The sequence below is a fragment of the Podarcis liolepis genome, assembly GCF_965112155.1.
Source record: "Podarcis liolepis genome assembly, chromosome: 13".
NCBI lineage: Eukaryota > Metazoa > Chordata > Lepidosauria > Squamata > Lacertidae > Podarcis > Podarcis liolepis.
In genome coordinates this window covers 20,907,986-20,934,150 of record NC_139573.1, presented here as the reverse complement: position 1 = coordinate 20,934,150, position 26,165 = coordinate 20,907,986, and the positions used below count along the sequence as shown (strand labels likewise).

The 26,165-nt window shown below is 47.7% G+C and overlaps 1 protein-coding gene across 8 annotated transcripts; it reads right to left on the bottom strand.

Annotated features, from left to right (window-relative positions):
* Positions 1–572: 572 nt before the first annotated feature.
* On the bottom strand, positions 573–26,150 carry TULP2 (TUB like protein 2). Of its 8 annotated transcripts, none has more exons than XM_083471879.1 (18): positions 26,049–26,150; positions 25,275–25,447; positions 24,199–24,320; positions 21,182–21,231; positions 20,052–20,096; positions 18,189–18,240; positions 17,208–17,364; positions 16,484–16,609; positions 15,067–15,186; positions 12,067–12,261; positions 10,174–10,365; positions 9,686–9,828; positions 7,420–7,602; positions 5,792–5,904; positions 4,618–4,732; positions 2,852–2,950; positions 2,566–2,737; positions 573–1,390 (listed from the first exon to the last, which is right to left on the bottom strand). In XM_083471879.1, the coding sequence occupies exons 2-18, from the start codon at positions 25,339–25,341 to the stop codon at positions 1,257–1,259; spliced, it is 2,085 nt and encodes a 694-aa protein (XP_083328005.1). In that variant the 5' UTR covers positions 25,342–25,447; positions 26,049–26,150; the 3' UTR covers positions 573–1,256. The 8 variants fall into 8 exon arrangements, with proteins under 8 accessions (XP_083328005.1, XP_083328006.1, XP_083328009.1 ...); XM_083471880.1 differs by having other exon boundaries at positions 25,876–26,060; XM_083471883.1 differs by lacking the exon at positions 24,199–24,320 and having other exon boundaries at positions 25,876–26,133.
* Between the last annotated feature and the right edge of the window lie 15 nt (positions 26,151–26,165).

The following is a 26,165-nucleotide window of genomic DNA, read 5'->3' as shown; positions in this document are numbered from 1 at the left end:
AAATTTGGTATGACTGTTCCTGAGATCAAGGAGCAGGTTTTCGTCAATCTTTGTATATGATTGGGTGCCATTTTGAATCAAGATGGTGGGCTGAACTTTTCAAAACTGCACCCATTTTTTGGTTTCAGAATTCCCAAACGGTGCCTGGTACAGGCTATTAGTAATATATGATTATATGTTGTATAATCTCATCCATGCTTCCTCTTGCCCTTCCCCTTCCCCGCAGGAAAACCTGCTGCCTACTGCTGGATCTGAATAAACATAAACTGGGTTTTATTGACGTTTGTTCTGATTGGGTTTTCTGGGGGAAAGGCAAATCCACTCATGCCTGTGTCAAGAAAGCATGGGACAAGCACAAAACTGTTTGTGTTTTCTAGGCAAGCAACAAGAAGAAGTCTGGATGAGCCCTAAAATACAATATAAATCAGTGTCTCTGGTTGTGATGAGGTTGGAAACAGAGATGTGACGAAGGGTAGTTTGGAATCCCCAACTGATGTAGTCAAACCCCTCTAGAAGCAGGCTGTCCTGGAAAGAGCCCCATCTTCTCCCAAGAATAAGTCAGGCGGCCGGACTGATCTCTGGGTAAGCTTTATTTCCAATCTATTACCCAATTTGATAGAGAAGGGAAAATAGGTGGGGTTGCAGCTTCAGCCCATAGTTTCAAAATGGCTGCCCCTTCCCTTGTTCTGAATTCATGAAGCTGGCAGAAGTTGCTGTTTCTTCAAGTGCTTTGTTGTTTCTTCAATAACGGAGCTTTGGTCCACATCTGGTGAGATGGTATGTTTCTTGCATAGATGGATATTAATTTAGTTACTTTGAAGGGGGGGAGGCTGGGGGGGGGGAGTTAGGACATAACAAGCCTTAACCAAAGTAGCAAGGTTCAAAGGTTAAGTGACACAGGTCAGAAATCAGGTTGGGCAGGGGGAGTTTCAAAGCGAATAAAAAATCAGAATCAAAACAAGAAAGACGGAGATGAAGTCGAAGGTTTGGGGGCTACAGGGAATGGTGAAGATACTTTGGCAGGAAACGGCTTGTCGGGATTCAAATGGGGAGCAGCAAAAGGGGAAATCACATGCCAGCTTGACGGCAACAGGTCATGTGGAGGTCCAGCCTGACAAAAGACGGGAAGGACGGAGGTAGAAGGTGGGCAATACTGAAAGCAAAACAGTTTGTGTCCAGTTTTACGAGGCAGCAGGAAGCAATCCAGGGCAAAAGCCACAGAGGTTGGATGTCAGAGAAGTCGGCGGGATGGCTCTCTACTCGCAAGCAATTTTCCCGTCGAAACTGGACAGGCAGATGGCAAAGGCCTGAACGGCACAAAGAGGGAACCGGTAATCCATGGTGAACACATCGGGCGCCACACGACCAAACTGCAGCATAATGTAGTTAGCTGGATGGCAGGGATGGGAAGAGAGCACCAATGAGACAGAAAACTCTGTACATAATCTCTGATGCAGACAAAACACCTTTGAAGACATCTACCCTGGTCCACCACCTCGCCGGCCTGCCCAACTGTTATGTACTGAGTTGAATAGGATCCAAAATGCAGCAGTCTGATTGGTCTTAGAACAATAGGATTCAGTCTGCAGCAGTCTGATTGGTCCTGGAACAATAGCACCCAGAATGCAGCAGTCTGATTGGTCCACAGGAGCCACCCAATCCAGCTCCAGGTGAAAGTGAATCCGCAATCTGATTGGCCTACAGGAGAATCCCAGAATTAACCAATCACGTGGGGCCCATTGTGTAAATAATGTATATAAAGCAGACATTCTGAGGAAACTTTCATTCCTCCTCACCACTATGAGCTGAATAAAGAGCATGAAATCCACTCTCGACTCCCGAGTATATTTCACTACCCATCTCCCCATTCTTCAAAACAACATGCTCAGGGACCTCTCTTCCAAAGATACATACCCCACCACCACCTCCGTTTTCTACATACAGCCAAACCTCTGCTCAAACTTTCCTTCAGCCTGTGATAAACAGAGGGAGGGGTGTGTATCTTTGAGAGGTCCTGTTCTTTTGAAAGATGGCTGCTGGGTGGTGCAAATAGCTTTCTTACACCTATGGAGCTTGGTGAATAGAGGCAACTTGGTTACACAGAGATCCTCGTGTACCATGCCTGCACCAGCCAATGTCTGTACAACCTACTCCCATAAATATGTAATTCGTGCACGCAGGTCTGCTGCGACCTTTATGTCCAAAGGTTTCTTGTGCATTGCCGAGATGCAGCAATATCCGGGCTGGGCCTGTTAGGCCAGAGCGGTCTCCCTTAATTTGGCACCCTCTGTTTGTTCTGGACTACAACTCCCATCATCCCTGACCATTGGCTCCACTGCCTGGGGCTGATGCGAGTGGTTCGTCCAGCAACATCCGGAGGGCACCAGGTTGGGGAGGCCATACCGGAGAATCCCTTGCCCACGAAGGAAGTGGTCCTTCTAAGCCTGTTTGATTGGAAGGAAGTCCCAGTGAATTGGCCTCGCTTATGAGCGGCTGTGGCTTAAGTTACTGGCCTGCAGCACTTTCGCCTTGAGTCGCCTCCTCTCAACTCCGCCCACTACTCACGGTCGTCTTCTGAGATGATCTGGAAGTTCTTGACGGAGGCCTGTGTGACGCGCCCTCGGAAGTTGAGCACGTAGGACTGGGTCTCCTCGTTCCAAGCCGGCATCTTGTTCTGGAGTTTGATCAGGTTCTGCATGTTCCGGTTCTGGTACCGAGTCAGGAGGGTCTCATGTTCCTACCGACAACACAGACATGCGGGGATGTTTTATGCTGCCGGTTTCAAGCCCTAGAAGGGCACTAGAAGAAGCGAGGCTGCCTGGCAGCCTCCATGTCGCAGTGAACCACTCACATTCTTAGGCCGGATGCAGATCCTTTCGTTGTCCGCGTCCACACCAGGGATTATCACTGTCATTTTCCGTGGGCCTCTGAATCCCAGAACATTGGTTTCCTATAAAGGAGGCGAGGAAAGGAGCAAAAAGCAACATAAACTCTCCTATTGCCCCACACTGGACAAAAGATTTCTGCATTGCAGGGGGTTGGACTAAATGACCCCTGGGGTCCCTTCCAATTACAGTGGTACCTCGGGTTACAGACGCTTCAGGTTACAGACTCCGCTAACCCAGAAATAGTACCTCAGGTTAAGAACTTTGCTTCAGGATGAGAACAGAAATCGTGTGGCGGCAGCAGGAGGCCCCATTAGCTAAAGTGGTACCTCAGGTTAAGAACAGCTTCAGGTTAAGAACGGACCTCCGGAACGAATTAAATACTTAACCCGAGGTACCACTGTATATGATTCTATTCATTCTGCCATCGGGTTGTTACTGTCACTGTATTATTCATTTATGTAGCATATTGTGAATTCTGCAAATGCATATCTAAGAAGCCACCTCGTAACAAGTCAGACCACTGATCCATCCACTCAGTATTGTTTACACTGACTGGCAGCAACCCTCCAGGGTTTCAGGCAGGGGTCTCTCCCAGGCCTACTGGAGGGTGGGTGCTAAGGATTGAACCTGGGGCCTTCTGCATGCAAACCAGCTGTCCCAGCACCCAGAAACAACTCTTCTCCTATCTGTGTGCAAGGCACTGGATAGATTCTAAACCTTTCACCTGAAACAGGAGCCAACATTCTCATTTTGTAGTAGTAGTAGTAGTAGTAATAATAATAATAATAATAATAATTACTTATACCCTGCCCATCTGGCTGGGTTTCCCCAGCCACTCTGGGTGGCTCCCAACAGAATTAAAAGTACAATAAAACTTCAGACATTTAAGACTTCCCTAAACAGGGCTGCCTACAGATGTCTTCAAAAAGTCAGGCACAGTGGTACCCTGGGTTACATACGCTTCAGGTTACATACGCTTCGGGTTACAGACTCCGCTAACCCAGAAATAGTACCTCGGGTTAAGAACTTTGCTTCAGGATGAGAACAGAAATCGTGCAGCAGCGGCGCAGCGGGAGGCCCCATTAGCTAAAGTGGTGCTTCAGGTTAAGAACAGACCTCCGGAATGAATTAAGTTCTTAACCCGAGGTACCACTGTAGTTGTTTATTTCCCTGACATCTGATGGGAGGGTGTTCCGCAGGGCAGGCACCACTACCAAAAAGGCCCTCTGCCTGGTTCCCTGTAACCTCACTTCTCACAGTGAGGGAACTGCCAGAAGGTCCTCAGTGTCCAGGCAGAACAACGGGGGTGGAGACGCTCCTTCAGGTATACTGGGCTGAGGACTCAACCATCATTGTCCCACTGGGAGAAAAATCTGCTTCATACCAGAGGAAAACACCACAAGTGGCCAGAAGGTGATAAATAAAGCAGGGATGGAGGAGCTCTGGGCCTCCGGATACTGTTGGACCCAAACTCCCGTTAGCCTCAGACTAATTGCCAGGGATCGATGGGAGTTGTAGCCCAACATCTTTGGAGGACTACAGGCTCATCTCATCTCTGTAGTAAAGGCAGCACCATAGCAACAGAGGTTTCTGCTTATACAGGCCATTCCTCCATCTAGCTCAGTGTTGCCTATTTTGGCAGCTGGTGGCTCTTTGATATCTTGGGTCTTTCCTACTGCCCAGGCTCCTCCCCTCATTCCAACAGGGCCCACTCTCCATTCAAGCTTACGTAGCAAATGGCAACCAGCTCTTGCCGCAGCTGGGCTGTTTCTGGAACAAAAGGTTTCTTATCTGGGTTCATCCCATTGTCAAACACGGTAAATTTGGTTCCTAGTACGTTCGACCTAGAAGCGGGGGGGGAGAAATACTTATTTTAGAAATGTTATACTTTATCCTCAACTCCCCCACTTCCCAATTAATAAATAACAATCCAAAACCCAATATCAAAGGAAAATACAAATGAAGAACAAGAGCACTGCTAAAAATAAAAGGCAGCAGCCTAGAATGAAACATAAGTGTTTGTGTCTCCCAGCTAAGGATCATTCGTGCATACATTAAAAAAATGAGGACAAATTCTCAATAAACAAGATGCCTGAAAGGACAATGGCTTAATAGCCAATTCCTGCTCCTTATGGGAATTGTTTTTGAACACCTCCTCCAGAAAAACTGGGCAGCTCAAAAGATCACTATCATCACTTTGAACTTTAAATTGCTCCAAGAAAAGAGGCTGCCTCGCTTGCTCTGTGGTTTTCTTTGGTGATAACTTAGAGGAGGCGTTGTAGGTCCTTGCCTATGAATGCTCTCAGCACAATAAATGGGTAGGTTACTAAGGTGCTAGGGACGTGGATGGCGCTGTGGGTTAAACCAGAGGGCCTAGGATTTGCCGATCAGAAGGTCGGTGGTTCGAATCCCCGCAACGGGGTGAGCTCCTGTTGCTCGGTCCCTGCTCCTGCCAACCTAGCAGTTCGAAAGCACATCAAAGTGCAAGTAGATAAATAGGTACCGCTCCGGCGGGAAGGTAAACGGCATTTCCGTGCGCTGCTCTGGTTTGCCAGAAGCGGCTTAGTCATGCTGGCCACATGACCCGGAAGCTGTACGCCGGCTAACTCAGCCAGTAAAGCGAGATGAGCGCTGCAACCCCAAAGTCGGTCACGACTGGACTTAATGGTCAGGGGTCCCTTTACCTTACCTACTAAGGTGCTGCAGCGCTGGATGTTTGGGGTGACGTGACCACAGCAGTGTAACATTGACAGGCCTTAGCGCTCCAGGGTCTCGATCTTTCACATCACCTGAGCTTCCTGAGATGGCAGGGATTGAACCTGGGGCCACCTGCACGCAAACCAGGCACCCTCCCAACTGTGCCACAGCCCTGCCAATGCAAGATGGGGTTGAAACAGACACACCTGACTTTCCCAATGTAGTTATCTCCATCCCTTGACAGATCAATGGGGTCCAGTGAAATGAGGTAGTTGGAAGTCTTGCTTTTCTTCCTCTTCCGTCCAGACATAATGAATCGCTGAGGGAGAATACACAGCAACGGTCAGTGAGACGGGTCCCTGGCAAGCCTCCCTCCCGCAATGGCCAGCATCCCCTTTCTGATCCACACAGGTATCTTTACATTTCCCTTTCTCTGGATGTTGTTGGACTACAACTCCCTGACCGCCGGCTGCACTGACTGGGATCGATGCAAGATGGAATCCAACGATATCTACAGGCCCAAGGCTCTCCGTCCCAGTTCTAAGCCACTTCCATTCAGAATAATTGCAGAGACTTTATTGCAGGTGTGGGGGACTTGTGCACCCCACAATGTTGTGGGACTACAACTCCCAGCAAGCATGGCCATGGGAGCTGTACTTTGGCCAGATCTGGAGGCCCATGGGTCCCTCATGACCTACTTTTAACATCTCCAGTGAAGCTCCAAACGTATTGGAAAACAACCCTGGGATATAATTGCTGAACAGTGTCAAATCACAGGAAGCGGTACAAATTGCACCACCTTCTAGAGTAATTACCTATAGGTTCTTGTACAATATTATTGATAAGATTACTAGTCTGGATATCCCCATTGGCAGCTTCCTCCTCTGAAGCTTGTTGCAACCTACTAAGAACATGGATCCGTCTAGCCTTTCATTACTGTCTACTACACTATCTGACAGTAGTTTTCCAGAATTCGGGCAGGAGACTCTCCTGGCCATGCCTAGAGATTGTACCTGGGACCTCCTCCATGGAACATCTTTCAAAGGTGAGAGAGAATATATACACCAGTGCGAGGGCTGGCATATGTGAGGCACTTGCCTTTTTGCCTCTAACGACATCGCTGAGAGGTTGGTAAGGCCAGGGCCACAGTGGTTGCAATGGCAGCGGGGAAGGCCCTCATGAGGCAGTGGGGAAGCCCCCCCCCCAGTATACCGTAGTCTGACCCCCCCACAAGGTCTGAGGGGCAGTGGACCGGCCGCCTGCTGAAAAGGTTTGCTGACCCCTGGGCTAAAACTTCATTCATCTGATGGACTCTAGTTCATGGGTCGGCAAACTAAGGCCCGGAGGCTGGACCCGGCCCAACTGCCTTCTGGATCCAGCTGGTGGACGGTCTGGGAATCGCCCGTGTGGATTGCTGTGGGGATTCTGATTGTTCGCGCTGCGCCATTCCACCCCACCCCGCGCCGCTGCCTCCTGGCTTCTCCCCGCCCTGCCTAGAGGAGGAAGGGGGCTGAGCTTTGTTGAGCCGCGGTTGGCTGAGCACCATTTTAAGCAGCCCCTCTCCGGAACCAGCCCTTTTGCGCCGCTCATCATCCCTCCACCTCTGCCAGCCCCTGCCGCTCGCAAGGCACAGGTAAGCAGCTTCCGGGGCTAGTCCGGTGCTGTGGAGATGGGAGGGGAGAGTCGTGGGGAGGATCCCCCCCAAATATAGTCTGGCCCCCACAAGGTCTGAGGGACAGTGGGCTGGCCCCCTGCAGAAAACGTTTGCTGACCCCTGAAAGCCAGGGGTGTTGTTGTTTCTAAAGGCACAGAATTCTTTCTCGCTTGCAGATACCTTCTTTCCGTTTTCCATCTCCAGATGCAGGTAGTAGAAGGGGAATATGCCCTTGTCCATCCCCTTCCGGTCCCGTGTGATGCGACACTGGATTGTACTGCCTTGAGGAGCAGGTTTCAGTACAAATTCTTCTAGGTCATCCAGATTGAGGGACAAAGGGGTGCTACATTCTTCACTGGGAGACTGAGAGGGGAAAAAAATAAGGATAGGCTGCTTCTTAAGGCTAGTTAAGAGATTGCTTTTGGGAAAACCTCACAAAGCAGTTAACATGGAAATAGGAAAACAATAAGCATCAACTGAAACAATATTAAAACAACCAGGACAAGTGACAAGGGGGAACAAATCCTTTTGGATAACTCGACCTCTCCTCCCTTTGGGGCAAGATGGTCCTTAAGTAGCCCATCTGAAGGAGGGAAATGCCCTCAGGTGGAATACTGGGAATTAGATGGCAGCTTTTCAGACAGTTCAGTCTTCTCTCTTTCCATCCCAAGGCAACATTGTCCTCAGATGGGAGGTGTTTTGGAAGGAATGAGGTAGGGAAGCTCAGTCAAAAGCAACTGTTCTCTCCTTTAACTGCTTGCTTGGCTCCTTGCTGTTATGTGTGGACTACAAGTGCCATGGCTTCAAACACATGGAATCCTGTGGATTATAGTTCTGTGAGAGGCTAAAGCAGGGATGGGGACCTGTGGTACTCAATATGTTATTGAACTACAACTCCCAGCTTCCCTGGCCATTGGCAATACTCGGTGGGGCAATTGGGAGTTGGAGTCCAACAACTTCTGGAGAGCCAAAAGCTGACAAATTTTATCGAACACCTCAGGCCATGTGATTATTAATTCCCTCAAAGCTAATGTCAGATCAACATGAGTATTGGGATTTCCCAAGCCTAATTAAACACACAATTATCGCAGAGAATAGACTCTTCATTCCTGTATGGTTTATGACCTTGTAAAAGGAATACTCTGTTCCACTGCCGTCTTGCCCATGAGGCAATGTGGGGTGACCGCCTCAGGCTTCTGGATCCACAGGAGCAGCAGATCCCAGTGTAGATCTTTATTCTCCTCCTTGTTCCTGATGTAGATATTCACTCACCCCTTCTTCCCTGGCGGGGAGGGGGGCACCATTTTGCCTCAGGTGCCAAAATGTCTTGGGCTGGCCCTGCTCTGTGCTAAAACATAAATCTTAAAATAGCAAATTTTGACTCCCTGGTTTTTAAAAGGTAGTGTGTTTAGGGTCTGTGTGTAAAGCTGGAGAAGAAAACGAGGCACTTGTTATGTAGGCCTGTGCCCAGCCAATCTCCTCCTGGTCTAAAGAACCTGTAAGAGAGAATTCTCAGCAAACCCACAAAAAGAACCACAGTTTCCAAGTTACCTCAGCAGAAACAGAGTGCTCTTGTGCTCATGTCCAGTTTGCAGACTTCCCAGAAGGCCTCTGGTCTGCCACTGGGAGAACAGGATGCTGGACTAAATGGGCCACTGGCCTGATCCAGCAAGCATGTCTTATGCTCTTAAGCTATGACAGTTGAACCATTTGTAGACCCTGTTTTAAGTTTGTGGCACCGCCCTTCAAGGGAGCAGCACAGCAACAGATGTGTTTCATCTGAACTCATTTTTTAAGTCCTTCACCCACCATTCTTTCCACATATTTGGGAGTGCCTTTTTTCACCTTTAGACTTCTCCCTATATAAAAGTATGTTGAGGGGGGAAAGCTTGTCCATTTCACTGTGGCCAGTTTCCATTACTGTTCTCTAGCCATGGATAAAGGGGAGAGAGAGACAGCGTTGTCCATTTCCACAAATGCACTGGTTATTTCCACACACACACCCAAATTTGTCTGTCGAAACTGACAATAATTTCCCCCAACCTTGTCCGTTTCTGTGGAGACCAGGGCAGCGGGACAATGAACAAAATGGCGCTGGGGTGAGGTGAAGGTGTACCTATGGAAAAGCACCCGAGTAGAGTTGTAGGACCTTGGGGGCAACAGCTAGGATGGGTGGGTGGGGCCCTTCTCTCACATTAGCACAACTGCATCCTGTACACACCATACATTTAAAGCATGTGACTTTCCCCTAAAGAATCATGGGAACTGTAGTTTGATAAGGGTGCTGGGGATTGTAAGTATGTGAGTATGTGTAAACTACACTTCCAAGGATTTTGGGGGGAAGCCATGCACTTTAAATATATGGTATGCGCCCAGCCACATATATCCCGAGTGATCATTCAGATGCTTGAAAAGGGGATGCTCAATTTCAGCCGTAGGCTCTTACGGTGGCCGAGTCAATTTCCTCACGGAAGTACATAAGGATGTCTTGATCCTTGTCCTTGAAGCCTTCATCTTCGTCATCCTTCTCTTCGTCTTCATCATCTTCGTCTTCCTCACTCTGGCTTCTCCTTCCATTGGTGAGAGACCCTGAGAAGAGCAAGGAGGATTGCGAAGGATGGGGTGGAATCCAGTCACTAATCTCTCTCTGTCTCTCCCTTCTACCTCTTTAATCAGGGGCATAGCCTATACATTGCATGCCTATTTTAACAGCCATTAATGCTAGAAAGTTGTTGGTTTTTTAAAAAACTAGCTACCTAAGGTCCTCATGACACTTAATTCTGTGCTAAACATCACACAACTGGATGTTTGCAGAGAGCTGCAGAAACACACACAACTCTTGGCTATATCTTGGCTATATCTCAGAACTCTTTGCCAAGATCAGTGAAAGAGCAGTTTGGCAGATGATCCCCTTCCAGCTGGAAGGCCACTCACCTCTGTGTGCAAGCATCCTGTCCCAGGGCTTTTTCATGGGTGAGGGTGGGACTGTCAACTCCTGGGATGACTCCCCCTCACTGTCAGAATTGCTGAGCAGTGTGTCGACATGGCAGGCTTCGCCAGTGGTATCCTTGGACCCTATAGATTCTAGGTCCATGTCTTCTCTCTGCGGTTCATTCTCGAAATGGTCTAAGATATGAAATCAATTCTGTTACTGCCCTCTTCTGGCTTGTTCTCGTCTCCACGCCACCTTCTACCTCCTGTCCCAGGGCTGCTTCAGACCTTGTATCTGGCATGTGGGGAGTCTCAGGCCCTCTAGATGTGGCTGAACTACAGCTCCCATCGTTCCTACCCATTGGCCCCATTTGCTGGGGCTGATGGGAGTTGTAGTTCAACAACAGCTGGAAGGCCAAAAGTTCCCCACACTTGCTTTATATTTTAGAGACCAGAAGTACATAACACACAAACCATGTCATTCACCAATGTGTCCCTGTATACCCCGCAGCGTTTCCAGAAAAAAATACAAGTGAGCAACAGCCTAGAAGGATTGATGTCAGGTAACAGATGATGAGAAAGACTGTTCCTGAGACCCTTAACTGCCTGCAAGTCAGAATAGACAATACTGGGTGCCGTGGTCCATTGGCTTGGCTCATATAGGATAGCTTTGTGTGTCTTTATATTCACTTCAGCATATATTTTTTCAATATCAGATGTAATTTCTGCACCCAGGGAACACACACCGGTCTATATTCGTGTCTGCATGCAGTTTAGGAACAATGGCTCACATTTGACATGGGGAATAATGTAAGAAGATGGGCCTTGTTGTCTTTCTACTTCTTCCTTGCTTGCTCCCTCCCTCCATGAACCCATTTGCACACTCTTTGCACTCTGTCTTATTAAACACAGATCCACTATACATCCCCCATACTTGCTCGCTCATTCCATTCCTGATCTTTTGCTAAAGCAGAGGGTGACCAGCGCTGGACTAGGACCTGGAGATCGAAGTTTGAATCCCTACTCAGCCATGAAGCTCACTGGGTACCTTGGGACAGCCACTGCCTCTCAGCCTAACCTACCCAAAGGGTTGTTGTGGGGATTAAATGAGGAAGGGAGGTGTTATGTACTCAGTGGTCTGTGTTTGCCTGAGCTTGAGTCTGGACTAAGGATTCTGAGCTCCTGTGTTCTGATTCGATACATGATGTCCAATCACAGAACATTTCAAGATTTGGGCTTCTGCCATTGGCCCTTGAACTCTTGAGTCGTGATTCGCAGCTTGGAAGTTTAGACAGCCAATCACATTGGGAGTAGGAGTGGCCCAGGCTTTTGGGAATGTATATAAGCAGTTGCTTTGCCCCCGTTTCCCAGTCATGTAGTTCAATAAAGGTCCTTGCTGTTATCGCTGTGTCTTGCCTCATGGGAACCCACCTACACTTCAGGAGAGAACTGTGTATGTCACCTGAGGCCCTTGTATGAAAGGTGGGGGAAATGTAATTTATTAACTAACATGGTCATTTGTATACTACATAATTGTCAAGGTGGCTTCTAAGCTTGAGCCTGGAAACTGTTTAGGTACCAATGAAGTAGATAAAAAATTGGTGCGGCCCACCGCTTGGCAGCTGCATTTAAAAAGGAAGTTTCTGAGCTGCCTTTTTTGAAGCAGCTTTTATACGGAAAGCGTTGCAGCAGTGGCATGTTATCTTACTACTCGCATATGCACAGCTTTAAATGCAAATTTTCCTGCCCTGTTCAGAGTATACATGCTTCCCTGCCACAGTTATTTAGAAACCGGGCACATGTTCAAAGCACAAGCTCATACTCCCTTGCCTCAAGAGTGGGCTTTTCTTCTTTCCATGCCTCCTTGTACTCTTATGCAAAATTCTGGAGTCTCACCTTCCATATCCATGATGATGGATGGAGCTTTCTGTATTGGGGATGAGGCTTCCTTTTCCAACAAGGGTGCCTGGAACTCGCAGCCAGGAGCCTCCCCTTCCATGTCCACAATGTTAGACGGAACAGCCTCTCTGAGTGATAAGACTTCCTTCTTTGACCTGGAAGCCTGGCTATGTCGCTGGGCATTGGGGCGCCCTGCAGGTGGCAAGAAAGAGAGGACAATGACCTCAGGGGTTATGCATGAAATGTGCCTTAAATAGCAAGCCAGTTAAAGGCCAGTTCTGTAACTTGGGGTAAAGGTAAAGGGACCCCTGAACATTAGGTCCAATTGTGGCCGACTCTGGGGTTGCAGCGCTCATCTCGCTTTATTGGCCGAGGGAGCCGGCGTACAGCTTCCAGGTCACGTGGCCAGCATGACTAAGCCGCTTCTGGCGAACCAGAGCAGCACACGGAAATGCCGTTTACCTTCCTGCCAGAGTGGTACCTATTTATCTACTTGCACTTTGACATGCTTTCAAACTGCTAGGTTGGCAGGAGCAGGGACCGAGCAATGGGAGCTCACCCCGTCATGGGAATTCAAACCGCCGACCTTCTGATCAGCAAGTCTTAGGCTCTGTGGTTTAACCCACAGCACCACTCCGCATCCTTGTAACTTGGGGTAGGGGGATGAAAATAAGAAAAATTGAATTATTTATGCTGTTAGTGTCCAACCATGGGAAGGGAGAAGGAAATGCAGTATAGGAAGCCCTGATCAGTGGAAGTCTGGCTCAGTCTCTCTCTCTCTGGTTCTTGTGATTTCACCAGATTGTGCTCTCACTTTTTCAGCTTTTATCTGCATCAGAATTAGAAACTTTCCATTTTAAAATGAGGCCCAAAGTGTGAGATTATTGACTGGATCTCCCGATTTCTTTTTGTAAAACCTGTTGCAGGAAGACCTACGAACAGGCCCTGTTCCTAGGGGAGTGGGGATAGGTAATTTAATTATTCCTTTATTATTATTATTATTTTTTTTCAAATTCTTTTTATTTTTATTCCACAAAGACAACATGCACACAAATAATCAACAAAACACAAACATACAAAGAAAAATACAGAAATTCTCAATCACAACAAACAGAAAGAGCACACAAAATTCTTGTTTCCTTAGTTTTTTCATAACATATTTCTTTGTTTTGGGACTTCCTTCAGCCTGACCGCGAATCATACGAAGTCAATAAATACGGTCGCACGTTTCATCCTTTATATTGTCATTGTATCCATTGTTGATCTCTATTTTCCTTATACAATAACCTTAGTCAATCACAATACTTCTCTAAACCCCCTTAGCGTTATTTGCCCATCACTGATGTTTTCCAGATAGTTTGTATATTTTCCCCAGTCCCTGATAAACACTTGATCTTTTATATATCTAATCTTTCCCGTTAATTTATCTAGCTCTGCATATTCTGTTAATTTGCTTCTCCACTCCTCTACTGTTGGGGTTTCTTCCTGTTTCCATCTTTGAGCTATTAAGATCCTTGCTGCCGTAGTCGCGTAGTATATCATTTTGCAATCCTCCTTCCTTATCTCTCGTTGTAATATTCCTAATAGGAAAGTTTCTGGTTTTTTCTTAAACGTGTACTTTAATATTTTTTTCAGTTCTGTATATATCTTTTCCCAGAACTGTTTTATCTTCCCGCACTCCCACCACATGTGGTAGAACGTGCCCTCTGCGTCTTTACATCTCCAACACTTTTTGCTAACCTTGTACATTTTTGAGAGTTTTACAGGTGTCAAATGCCACCTATAAAACATTTTCATAACGTTTTCTTTTATCGCCGTACACGCTGTGAAATTCAATCCATCTTTCCATAGTCTTTCCCAGTCCTCGTATTGTATACTGTGGCCCACGTCTTTTGCCCAACAAATCATCACTGATTTCACCTCCTCGTTTCCCAAATTCCAGTCTAACAGCATCCTATATGCTTTAGATATATTTTTCCTTAATTATTCCTTTATTATTTATTAAAGTTGCATGCTACTCTTCACCCGTAGATCTCAGGGCAGTTCACAACACAACCCTTTTTGTAGAACCATTTCATCGATTTAATTTGCCACTTCTCTTGAAGCTGCCATTTCTCATATTATACCCGTCTTCCCCAACCCCCGTTCATGGATAAAAGCAACTTTGGTGGCGACTGTTTCAGAAGATGGCACAGGGGAAAGAGTTAAATCCCTTTTATTGATTTTGCTACAATAGAAAATAAAAGACGGCAACAAACTGACAATGAAAGCCTTCTCCAAACCTCCTTACCAGAGTGACTAATTAAGCAGCAATTCATCACAAGCTCTGTTGAACAGGAAGAAATAAAATGGGCAGAAGCTTGAAGGGCGAAGTTTTTAACTAAAAGCACATTAGTTCTGAAGCCTCGGTTGAATTTTGCCTACCTACACTGGGCAGCTAAGCCCTATAATTTTTTTTTCTTTTTCCCACAGATCAAGTCTGGGGCAAAACACAGGCAGACAATACTGGAACGCAACAATCTGGTGAGTGGCAACAACATTATTATCCATTATAAAGCCCCCTAAAATTCACTAAATGCTGTATATCTGGAATGAACAGGGATAAAAACTTTGCTACTCCTTATTCCCACAGCAACTCCTTGTAGAACCCACACCACCAGTTATCTCCTCCTCATAAATTTAGCTTTTAGACCTTCTCTCCCTGCACTGGGGAAGCGACTAGTAGCGGGAATCCCCTCAAATCAACTAGGAACATCAGCAGAGGTATTTCCCGCATTGGGGTACCTGTGCACCCTGCAGACTGCCTCTGCCTTTCAGGAACCCCTCTCTGCATAGGGAAACTTTGTCCTTGGACATGTGCAAAGCAGTATGAGTCTTGTTGACTCATCTCTGTTGCCTGGCAACCGAGCATCAGAGGCAGTTGCTTAGCAACCGCTAACAGTATCACAGTGGTGAATGTTCAGTAACCTGGTTCTTCTCCCCGCCCCGCCCCCTCACCTTCTCTCTGTTTGGCCTGCCAGCCGTTCTTGGGAGCTGATTCGTTCCTGTTGATAGGCTGGGTTTCTTCCAAAATGGCCACTTCCAGCTCCTCCTCCAGCTGGGCCTCATCAAAGAAATCTGTGGAGAGGGAAGGGCACAAAGACCACATAGAGGCTGTTCAATCAAGCGCTGTGTAAATTTTGTTGGATAAAATAAAAATAATTAAAGGTGAAAGGGTGCTGAAGACCTCAGGGAAGAGAGGAAACAGGCGGTGGGGATTATAATAATTCTAAGGTCTCAAATATAGAATAAATGTTCATAAATGTACAAGGCAAATGAATACATAAGTATATAAACTGCATGTCTGAAATAGCACAGGAAGCCATTTTGACTCTCCCAAATTGACCTCAAATATTTCTCTGCAAGGAGGAAGGAAATGGGAAAAGCTTTCCAATTGACTTTGGACTGTAGGGGCTTACACCTCCCTGGAAATAGTCTAGCAAGTATGTGTTAAGCTGAGCAAACTATCGATATGCCTAAGAGATTAGGGAAGTATTTACCATCTCAAAGTGATGGCCAGGCTACCCAGAAAATGCTATCAAGTAAGGCATTATCAGGTATCCTGGCAGACAGGAGAGAAGCAGTGCTCTCACATTTCTGCTGGGGACCACCTCTTTCTGTGATGTATGCATGATGTTTTGGGGGGTGGTCTTGGGTTACAGGGTGGGCAATTTCAAAAGTCTTTATAGGAGCTTGCGCACCATTGTTCAAGGTTCTCCTCCCTCCTGCGTGTGGTGAGTGGGGATCCTGTTGCAATAGTTGATTTCCTTTAATAAAGATCAGGCTTATTAGCAGCTTTGCTTTCAATATACTCTGGTTGGCCTCTGCTTCTCTCTGACCAATAAGAGATTTCCCGAGGGACTCTTAAGGGCTCCCCATAAGGAAAACAGAGATATTTTCTTATAACAGGGATAATCACCAGTTATTCCTGGAAAGAGAAGTGCAAGATTTCAGAGCCTATGGGGGTGGGGAATTTTTTTCTTCCCAAGGGCCACATTGCCTTCTGGGCAATTACTCTGAGGGCCACATGTGCTGGGCGGGGTCAGAGGGCAAAAGGGGGAGGAGCAATAAAGGTAAATTTTACCATTGCACGGTAGGCTAGTCCCCACCCACCCCTCCCTCTATCCTTCATCCAGACAAGCAAGAGTCATTATTAGCCATGCAAAAACACTGAAACCAGGCTACTGAGGAGTGTGGCCTGGGAAGGGTTATGAGGAAGTCTCAAGGGGAGAGACGGCTGTTGTGCCCATTGCCCTGATTGTGGGCTTCCCAAGGGCATCTGCCTGGCTACTGCGAGAACAGGAAGCTGGACTAGTTGGGCCCCTGGCCTGATCCAGCAGAGCTCTTCTTATATTACCATACATTCTTTTGTTACCTGGAAAGGGTTCCTGGCATTCCCCTTGGCCGTTGTGCGTCCGGTTCATCTGCACAGAGCTACCCCACATATGAGCGCCAAGGTGGGCCTCTGGGACCGATTCCACGAGGAAAGGGTTGCTTGTACCTTTGGAAAGACAGGCGGATTATCGTTCAGCGGGCATCAAATCTCATCCGATAAAAGCTCCGAAATCTCCACACCATCCATTTTATCTACCATTTAGCTGAGAAGGGCAAGTTTTGGACCAGTACCAAAGTGGGTTGGTTGTGGACCTCAAGGATCCAAGTTCAAATCCACCCACAGACCCGCTGGGTGATCTTGGTCTAGTCACGGTCTCTCAGCATAAGCTACCTCACAAGGTGGTTGTGATGATATACCGGGAGGGCGGGAGAACCATTTACACCCCCTCGAGCTCCTTGGAGCAAAGGGGGGTGCTTTTAATATAATTATCAAAGCTCATCTGACTGCTTTCCCCCTGCATATTGCCCCCTTCTGTAGCCTTCAAAAGTGCAAATTTAAATGCATGCAGTTTAAATATGTGCACATTTGAAGTTACTAATCACTTTGCAGCTCTGTTTATTTAAAAAATAATTATTACAATTAAAAAAGCCTCCTCGTAGATTGGAATTTCATCCTACGCAATGGGATATGTCAACGTTCCTGAAGCCCCACCCAACAAAAGGATTTAAATGCGGAGAGCAGGCTGCGCACTGCTGAGACTCACTATTGCACAGGCTATGCTCACTGCAAGACTCCATGAGCGGGATGCGTTCCTCCGGCTTGCGCCTCCCACGGCGCCCCTTCACCTTGGCCTCCGTATTGGCCTGGACCATGAGCGGCTCCTGGCGCTTGCGCCGTTGCTTCTTTTCGATGATACGGCGCTGGAAGGGTGTACAGAGAGATGGTCAGAAACGGAAGCAGGGTTAAACAGAAGAAGAAGAAGAGTTTGGACTTGATATCCTGCCTTTCACTCCTTTTAAGGAGTCTCAAAGCGGCTAACATTCTCCTTTCCCTTCCTCCCCCACAACAAACACTCTGTGAGGTGAGTGAGGCTGAGAGGCTTCAGAGAAGTGTGACTGGCCCAAGGTCACCCAGCAGCTGCCTGTGGAGGAGCGGGGATGCAAACCCAGTTCACCTGATTACGAGTCCACAGCTCTTAACCACTACACCACACTGGTGTAGAGGAGGGTGCTGTGTATATTCAACGCTTTTTTGGTGGCTGTGGTTTGCAGTACAGTCACCTCTTTCTTTGCCATTTTATGCCAACACCCACAGCACTTTTATCAATAGATGAATACTGATGTCCCATTTTTTTTACCCTAAAAAGCACTGGATTGGGGATTAGATAACCTTTTGTGTCCCTTCCAACTCTACAGTTCTGTGATTCTAAGACTCACGTCAATTGCAATGATTCCCCTCTATTTGCCTCCCCCATTAAGAGATCCCACAGATGAGTTCTGCCAAAAACCCAGATCTAAACCCTTGTGTTGGAATACACTGCAGCAGCTGAATTATGGGGTGGGTTGCCCTTGCCATACTCAAGAACCTTTTAAACAAGCATTGCCACTCACACAGATAGCACACGCCAAGCAACTGCATCCCTGCAGCTCGAGAGCTGTTTACCCCACCCCACCGAGAAGGTCCCCAGCAATGTTCCCGCTCCTCCCCACTCCCAAGAGTTTGGCCCTCTCCTACAGCAAAGTACCTGGATCTCCAGTTTCTGCTTCCGGATGAACGCTGCTTCGTCGTTGCCATTGCTAGAAGAGAAAGGGGTACCAGCATCAGGAGGTGAATTGGAGAGGGAGTGGAGGCGGCGGTACAAATTCCGGTACATTCTGAGATGTGGCATCACTCTGCCAGCTCCGGGGCAGCCCCACCTGCTAGAGGGGTCAGTCCCCAGGATTGCTGCTCCCTGGGGGTTCTGAGTGCCATGGCGCTGAAAGGATTTTGTGACCTCACAAAAGCCTCAAAGGCCCAGCCACGGTGGAGGCGGAAAAGTGGACAAGGCCATGTCCACATGCTCATTGTAACTTATAAGTTATAAAGCCCTCAGTGCTCTCAAACTCCTGCATCACTCACAAATAAATGGCAGTGTTGTGGCACCTTAAAGACTACGGTCACATTCACACGGCACATTGAAAGCACACGGCTTCCTCCAGAGGATCCTGGAAATTGCTGCTTACTCCTCAGAGACAGCTACAATTCCCAGCATCCTTAGCAAAGTTACGGTTCCCATGATTCTTTGGGGGAAGCTACACTCTTTGAATGTACGGTGTGGATGATGTGACCTGCCGCAATTGCCATGGCATATAAGCTATCTTGGACTACGGTTTTATTTCAGCAGATGGAGTCCGCTAATTCTGAGGTGCTGCTCAGATGCTGTGGATTGCACAACTCCCATCAGCCACAGCCAGCAGAGCGAACTGATGGGGATGATGGAATCTGCAATCCACAACATCTGGCCACATCTGGCTTAGGTGCCATAATAAATATGTTCAACTTCAGGTGGCTCAAAGACACTCTGTAACTTTTGGTGTAGCAGAATAACATGGATACCTTCCGTATTGTTCACACTGACAGAAAGAGGAGTTACAAGTGAGGAAGAAACAAGATGGGCTCCACTATTTTTATACTAGGCCCATTCCTTAAAGTAGGGATGGTGATTCTGTGGCCCTCCAGACATTGTCAGATTCCACCTCCCATCAGCCCCATTCAGAAGGCTAACAGTTAAGGACGATAGAGCTGTAGCAAGACAGCATCTAGGACTGAACGGAGCTGAGTTCTAATCAAAATACTGCTTAATAAAGATGATTAGGATTTCCAAAGTGCTTTGAAACATTCGAGGCACTTTACACGCACAATTGTACGGCAGGCTGGTATTATTTAGAGGTGCTGCCTGAATAAATAATGGATTCGTTCACTGATGAGACCTGCACAGATTTTCCTATGCTTAACCAATAGTTTTGAAAGGAGAAAATATGCTGGGTTTTTCTTTATATGTATATATATGATGGCACTGGGGCCAAGAGGCATCCCTTCTGTGTTACAATTAAAGGGGAATGACTTTTTTTCAGCTGAAGTTTGTGTAAGTGCTTTTATTTAAAAATAGTGAACATTTGCCGAAATGAGTTGCCCGATTAATCGGTGTCATTTCGGTCAAAAAGGGCCTTAATATATCAATCCAACCAATGAATGGTTGCAGCCCTGATGTTCATTTAGCTCTGCCTTATACCATTTTGAAATGGGCGATTTTGTCAATAAGTGCATAGCTAGGGAACATACAAAGCTGTCCAACTGCTGGCCCACCTGGCTCCATATTGTCCACACTGGCTGTGGCTCTCCAGGGTTTCAGACCTGGGTCTGAGCATTCCAGTCCTAATTTTCTGCATGGAAAACAGGTGCTGCACCTTCCCATTGATACAGCTGTAAATGCCTCCACGTACAACCAGTCTCTGCCTCTTAACCACTATGCTGTTATCTCAGTTGCAATACTCAGCTAAGCAGCTAGCTAGCTAGGCAGACTAAGAAGCACCAGTTCTTACTAAATTCCCTTCCTCCCCTTCCTTACCTCCCAGGGGTGGGTGAAGCATTTTTACTTGTGGATTCCGTGAGGCTGCAAGAAAACGGTGCAGGGTCAGACCACCGAAAAGAAAAAATGCTTTCTGAATGCTTGGGCCCTAAATATGTGCTGACACTAAGCAAGCAGAAATGTTGTCTTTGCTGCAAGAGGTCCAGTGCACCTACAGGCAAACCACACAGGGACAGCGCCAGTCCCAATGGCAGACTGGGAGATTAGCGCAAAATGCAAATATAGTGCAGCACAAGTAAGGGATTGCACAACACCTCTAATTAATTACGCTTACATACTGCTCCTCCTGCCAAGCTCTCTGGGCTGTTTGCATCTACTATATATTTTGAAAAGTTGTTTTGTTTACAACAAAACAACTTTGAAAAGTTGTTTTGTTTACAACAACAACAACAACAATAATTTATTATTTATACCCCGCCCATCTGGCTGGGCCTCCCCAGCCACCCTGGGCGGCATCCCAAAAAAATGTTAAAATACTGTAATACATCAAACATTAAGAGCTTCCCTAAACAGGGCTGCCTTCAGATGTCTTCTAAAAGTCTGGTAGTTGTTGTTCTCTTTGACATCTGGTGGGAGGGCGTTCCACAGGGAGGGCGCCACTACCGAGAAGGCCCTCTGCCTGGTTCTCTGTAACTTGGCTTCTCGCAGTGAGGGAACCGCCAGAAGGCCCTCGGCGCTGGACCTCAGTGTCCAGGCTGGACCATGGGGGTGGAGACGCTCCTTCAGGTATACTGGGTATACTGCAGTTCTTGGTTGCTTTGTGCAACAGACAAACACAACTGCCTGCCCTGAAAGGTATTCCTAGGAACATTTTGGGGGGAGTGAGGGGCGGTGAGCCAGAGCAGCTAAACTGACATATAGAATTGATTAAGTCTGTGGCACAGACATCTCTTCTGACAGCAGCCTCACAAGTGGGTTCTTAAACGAAAATGACCTCCGGAGGCTAAGAGCATGGATTAAAAGTGTGAAGGCGAACGGGCGAGGCTATCCATGCAAGGCATCTGTTCTCTTTCTAAGGTGGACGGGATAGAATTAGCCTCAGGAGGGATTAGCAAGAATAACAGCCAACAGTACACACCCACCCACCCAGAAGAGCCCCGTTCGCTTACATTTTATGCCTTGCTGGAGATGGTTGGACCGCAGCAGGATCAAGCTGCATCTGCCAAGCAGAAAAAACCAGATGATTGATAGAGAGGCACAATATTACTTTTGATTTTTAAAATTAATTTCCCCCCTGCTGTCACCTACGACACAGCCATCTTTGCCCTGAGCCTTTTGGACTCTCAATTCACTGCCAATCTTGGCTTCTCTTTGCTAGTGTCACAAATCACTAGTTTTTGCTCCTCGATCCAGAGTTCCCAGGTGTGACTCCAGGCACCTTCCAACACTCCCTTAAAAAAACGGTGCCAGATATTTATCTTTCGGTAGAGAACGACAGTTTGCCGCGATTTGATCAGTGCAATCAAATGACACCCTGCAGCCGGAATCCTGCTCAAGAACGAGCCCAAACTCCCTTCTTAACTCACCACTTTCACCCAGGGAAAGCCCCAAACTGCTCAAATCCCCAAACGGCAAGGCTGAGGTGGGATCCTGTCTTCTCCCTCCTAGCTCTGGTCTTCGGACTGCAGCTGGCGAAGGTAGATGTGGAAGGGCGGGGGGAGCACGCAGTGGAGCAGCTCCTCTTCCCCCGCCAAGCCAGCATCAGATTCTCCTAATCAGCTTTGTGACTTTGTCTGCCTTAAGTCTGCAGGACCTGTGGCTGCCTCGGAAGGTGCCTTCTGCCCAGTGGCCTTGGGAGTCAGGTGTGCGAGCAGCCAGTGGCTGGGCTGCTAAACCCTGAACAAGTCTTTCCTGCACAGTGCGTGTCAGTCGAGAGCGAGCAAGAGGAAAAGCTTGCATTTGAGTGAGCAGCTGCAGAACTATGGCTACATCCATGCATAGGCGCCGACTCCATGGGGCCTGAGGGGGCCCGAGCCCCCTCAAAAATTCGTTTGGGGGGGCTCTGCCCCCCAATAATCTCGGGCGCCCCTCCAGCAGAGCGCCACCGCCGCCCCTCCCCCAGCCCAAAATGCACAGGGTCGGGCTGCATGCCTCCTGCCCTCCCTCCCGAGCAAAAGCTCCACCCAATTTCCTTCGGAGCTGATTAATAGGCGCAGCACGCTCTCCCCTATTCGCTCACGAGGAGGCGGCGCCACTTTATCTGCATATTCATGAGCTTATTTATTATTCATGAGCTTTCCCGGGCCCCCCCAATATTTTTTATAAGTCCACGCCCCTGCATCCATGCACACATATATGAATAGGGCAGTGGTTCCCAATCGTCTCCCCTCTCCCTGCCCACTTGAAAGCTGCTGTGGGCCTTGGCAGACCACTTCATAGTTTTTCTGCCAGTTGTAGCAACTGTAATGTGTTGTGGTAGGCAGGGTTGCTAAGCCAGGAGCATTTCAGACCCTGACATGTCATGGTCCAAACCTGAGACCCGGGGGCAGCCCCTGGTGATGTTATGGTGGGGGCCCCCCAGTGATACCACAGGGCAGGCCCTGGAGATGGAGGTTAATTGGGAGGCAGTAGCCGAGGAGGGTGGAACACCCCCCCCGAGTGTTTATGCTGCAATTTGCACCCAGCTCCTGCTAAGCTGAAGCTTGCAAGATGCATGAACAGTAAAGGCACTCTCTCCCACCTGGAGATTTAGACTGGCAAGCCTAGTGGTAGATGCTGCATGATTTTTAATGGTGCTTTTAATTGCTGCTTTTATTTCCTATCGATTGCACTTTATTGTACAGTGGACGCTCGGGTTGTGAACGTGATCCGTGCGGGATGCACGTTCGCAACCCGCAGAGTTCGCAACCCACAGCGGTGTGTCTCGCACACGCGGATTGCGATTCGGCGCTTCTGTGCATATGCAAAGCGTGATTTAGCGCTTCTGCACATGTGTGACTGCCGAAACCCAGAAGTAACCCATTCTGCTACTTCCAGGTTTTGGCGGGTGCGAACCCGAAAAAACGCAACCTGAAGCGGCTGTAACCCGAGGTATGACTGTACTACAATTTGAATTCCCCAGAATTCCTCCTGGCTCCGTTGCTCCTCTCCTTGCTGGCCAGAGCAAGGAGAAACAGCACCAACCTTGTGCTGTTGCCTCGTGCTCTCCCTAGCAGAGGTTGATCCATTAGGGCGAATGTTGGCACTGCCCCACCGGCCTCAGTCTACCCTGAGACAGCTCACCTCTGCTGACTTTCTTACCGACAACCAATCCGGGGACGTGGTACTGCCTCTCTACTTCCTCTTCCTTGCTCTCAATGTTGCCCCTTGTACAATTTGGCAGGGAGCAGGAAGATGGGGGCAAGACTAGAATTGGTCGGTTCCCCTGCTTGCCATTGGCTATAGCGCCACCTACTGTTGACCTCCCTGCATTTCACCCTCCCTGTCGAAAGAGCGCAGTCACAACTGAATCTCCCTCTGGTGGTTGTAGAGACTGAGCCCAGAGGTAGGGGGCAAGCAGATGGACAGGAGGGCAGAAGTGAGGAGGAGGTGGTGGACCCACCACTCAGCAAGGGGGTCCACTGGGCATCTTGTCCGACAGCCTGAAGCTGCAGACACCAACTGTTCTCCAAACTGAACTGAATTAAAAAATCTCCCGTTAGCTTCACCTTCCTCCTCTTTCTTAGCTTACCTCCTCGGGCGAGATCAGTCTTAGTGACATGTTGATATCATTGTTCCAATTGAGCATGGCTCCAGCGTCCTTTATATCCTTCCAGGAAATCCACGAAACCTACGACTTGTATGTTTTGAGTCTGCTTTGCATAAAGGAGCCCTTTCAGGCTTTGCAAAGACACCACAAGTTGTAAGACAACATTACAGCTGGGAAAGAACAAATTCCAGTTCAGGAACTGAGGTCAATAGATCAACCAGAGTTGAAAAACTTAGAACTTGCGCTTAATATATTTCCCCCCCGTCCTCCAGCTCTCAGCAGCTGCTTTACACACTAGTTCCTTCAGTGCTCAAGGTCACCATACAAGCTACTGTTTGCTGATTGGACAATGGGTAATCTTGGCGATGCCACAAAGGATTAAAAAGATGTTCCATTCTGGAATAAAGAATTCCAGAATGTAGAGACAGAGGCACTCACCATTCTACTGGATGCCAACATAGACATGACTTGGCTCATTCCAGATGGGCTTAGTAGCTGTGCCAACGGGGGCTTTTCACATGGGCAGAGGGGAGTGGATTCCAGTCTTATCCGCACCCTAACTTTCCTCCAAAAGTAGCCCAGAGCAGCAAACACATGCAAAATAAAACAATTTAAACATCTAAAAAAGAATTCCAATGCAGATACATACTGAGAAAGAGCTACATTATCGTTGGAAGCCAAGTTGTTGGCTTGTTGGGAGAAGAAAGTCTTCAGTAGGCACTGCGAAGACAACTGAGGCAGCACCTGTCTTATATTTAACAAGGGAATTCCAAAGAGAAGGTGCCACCACATGAAAGGCCCGGTTTCTATATTGTGCAGAATGGACTATCTGCTGCAGACCTTCACCTGCAGAGCAGCGACTGATTGGGTATATAAGGGGAAAGACAAACGCTCAGGCATCCTGGTCCCAAACTGCTATATCTTTATAGCAGGTTGAATTTATCCAGGTGGCTCATTGGCAGCCTGTGCAATTCTTTTAGCGGTATGCGTCGTAAAATGGCGGCAATATCCTGCTCCAGTGAATGGTAGAGCCACTGCATTTTGCACTCGTTGCCCAACAGTAAAGGCTTATTTGCTCCACCCACGGCTACAGATGCAACTTACATTTCATATATACACGTACTGGCTGGCACGCTTCCCATTTCTTCCACTGCAGTGGTACCTCGGGTTACATACGCTTCTGGTGACATACGCTTCAGGTTACAGACTCTGCTAACCGAGAAATAGTACCTCGGGTTAAGAACTTTGCTTCAGGATGAGAACAGAAATCGTGCGGCGGTGGCGCAGCAGCAGCGGGAGGCCCCATTAGCTAAAGTGGTGCTTCAGGTTAAGAACAGTTTCAGGTTAAGTACGGACCTCCGGAACAAATTAAGTACGTAACCAGAGGTACCACTGTAATTGAGAAATGCGTACTTACCATGCAGATAAAACTATCATTTTTGTACAACACATTTCTGACATTTCTATCGCCTATGCATTTCGGAAAGTTGACTGTTTGATATGCATTTGCACACCTCTTAAAATCCTGTAATTTTGCATGACGGTTCCTGAGATCTTTGTTCGGACTCCACTGGACACCATTTGAATCAATTTCGAAATGGCTCTGATTTTCTGGTTTCTTTGAATTCCCAAACAATGCTGGGTATGAGGCTGCTTGTGAACTATAAACAAGACTTCTTTCGTTTTGCTGCAAGAGACAAACATAATTAGCCTTCTGGAAATACTACCAACGGAGTTATTTTAAAATTATTATTTACTGGAATGACTTCTACTCACTGTAATCACCGGGTGGCATTCAGGCATGTTTTACTCAGAATACTGTAGACCCACTGAAATGAGTAAGACTGAGTTACCTCAGTTAATTAACCACCCCACAATCTTTGTTTTGCTCAGTAAAGATCTCCTCCGGTTTATTGTGCCTCCATGCTGAGGCATCTGCCCCTGTTGAATTTCTGCCTGACACTGGAAGCAGCAAAGCCTAGTGCCTCCGTCAGCAGATTTTTAAAAGCAGGCAGCCTTACGAAGCAAATTTCAGAGTGGTAACCAGCATATTAAGGAATACATTTTACTGTAGCAGAAGCTTTACCGGATCAGCGCTCGCGAAGCGCCTTATACCTCTAGCTTGTGATTTCCAATGCACTCTGCCCATGCTCAGAAAAACATTCGCCAGTTAGCAGATCACACGCGACCGCTGCTAAATTCTCGCTCTCAAAATAAATCCGGGCTCTAATTGCGCCTTAAATTAACTTCTAGCGCCTTCCTCTCTGCGCCCTCTAGCGTCCGTTTACCAGAAAACACGGATAAAGGGAGGAAAAGGGGGGATGCAGCTATTTGGGAAGGAGGAGGGCGGGGGCGTGGCCCTCTATGCAAAAGAGGTTGGAAGGGAGGGGGCATGACGCAAATAG

Bases quoted from the DNA above. Each gene is read 5' to 3' on its own strand.
- TULP2 (XM_083471879.1), bottom strand. From the start codon at position 25,341: ATGGTGTCCAGTGGAGTCCGAACAAAGATCTCAGGAACCGTCATGCAA. The intron at 21,232-24,198 runs GTGAGTGCCTCT...TCTGCTTGGCAG, and splicing joins TGTTGGCATCCAGTAGAATG to ATGCAGCTTGATCCTGCTGC. The intron at 4,733-5,791 runs GTGTGTCTGTTT...CCCCGCTTCTAG, and splicing joins AACTACATTGGGAAAGTCAG to GTCGAACGTACTAGGAACCA.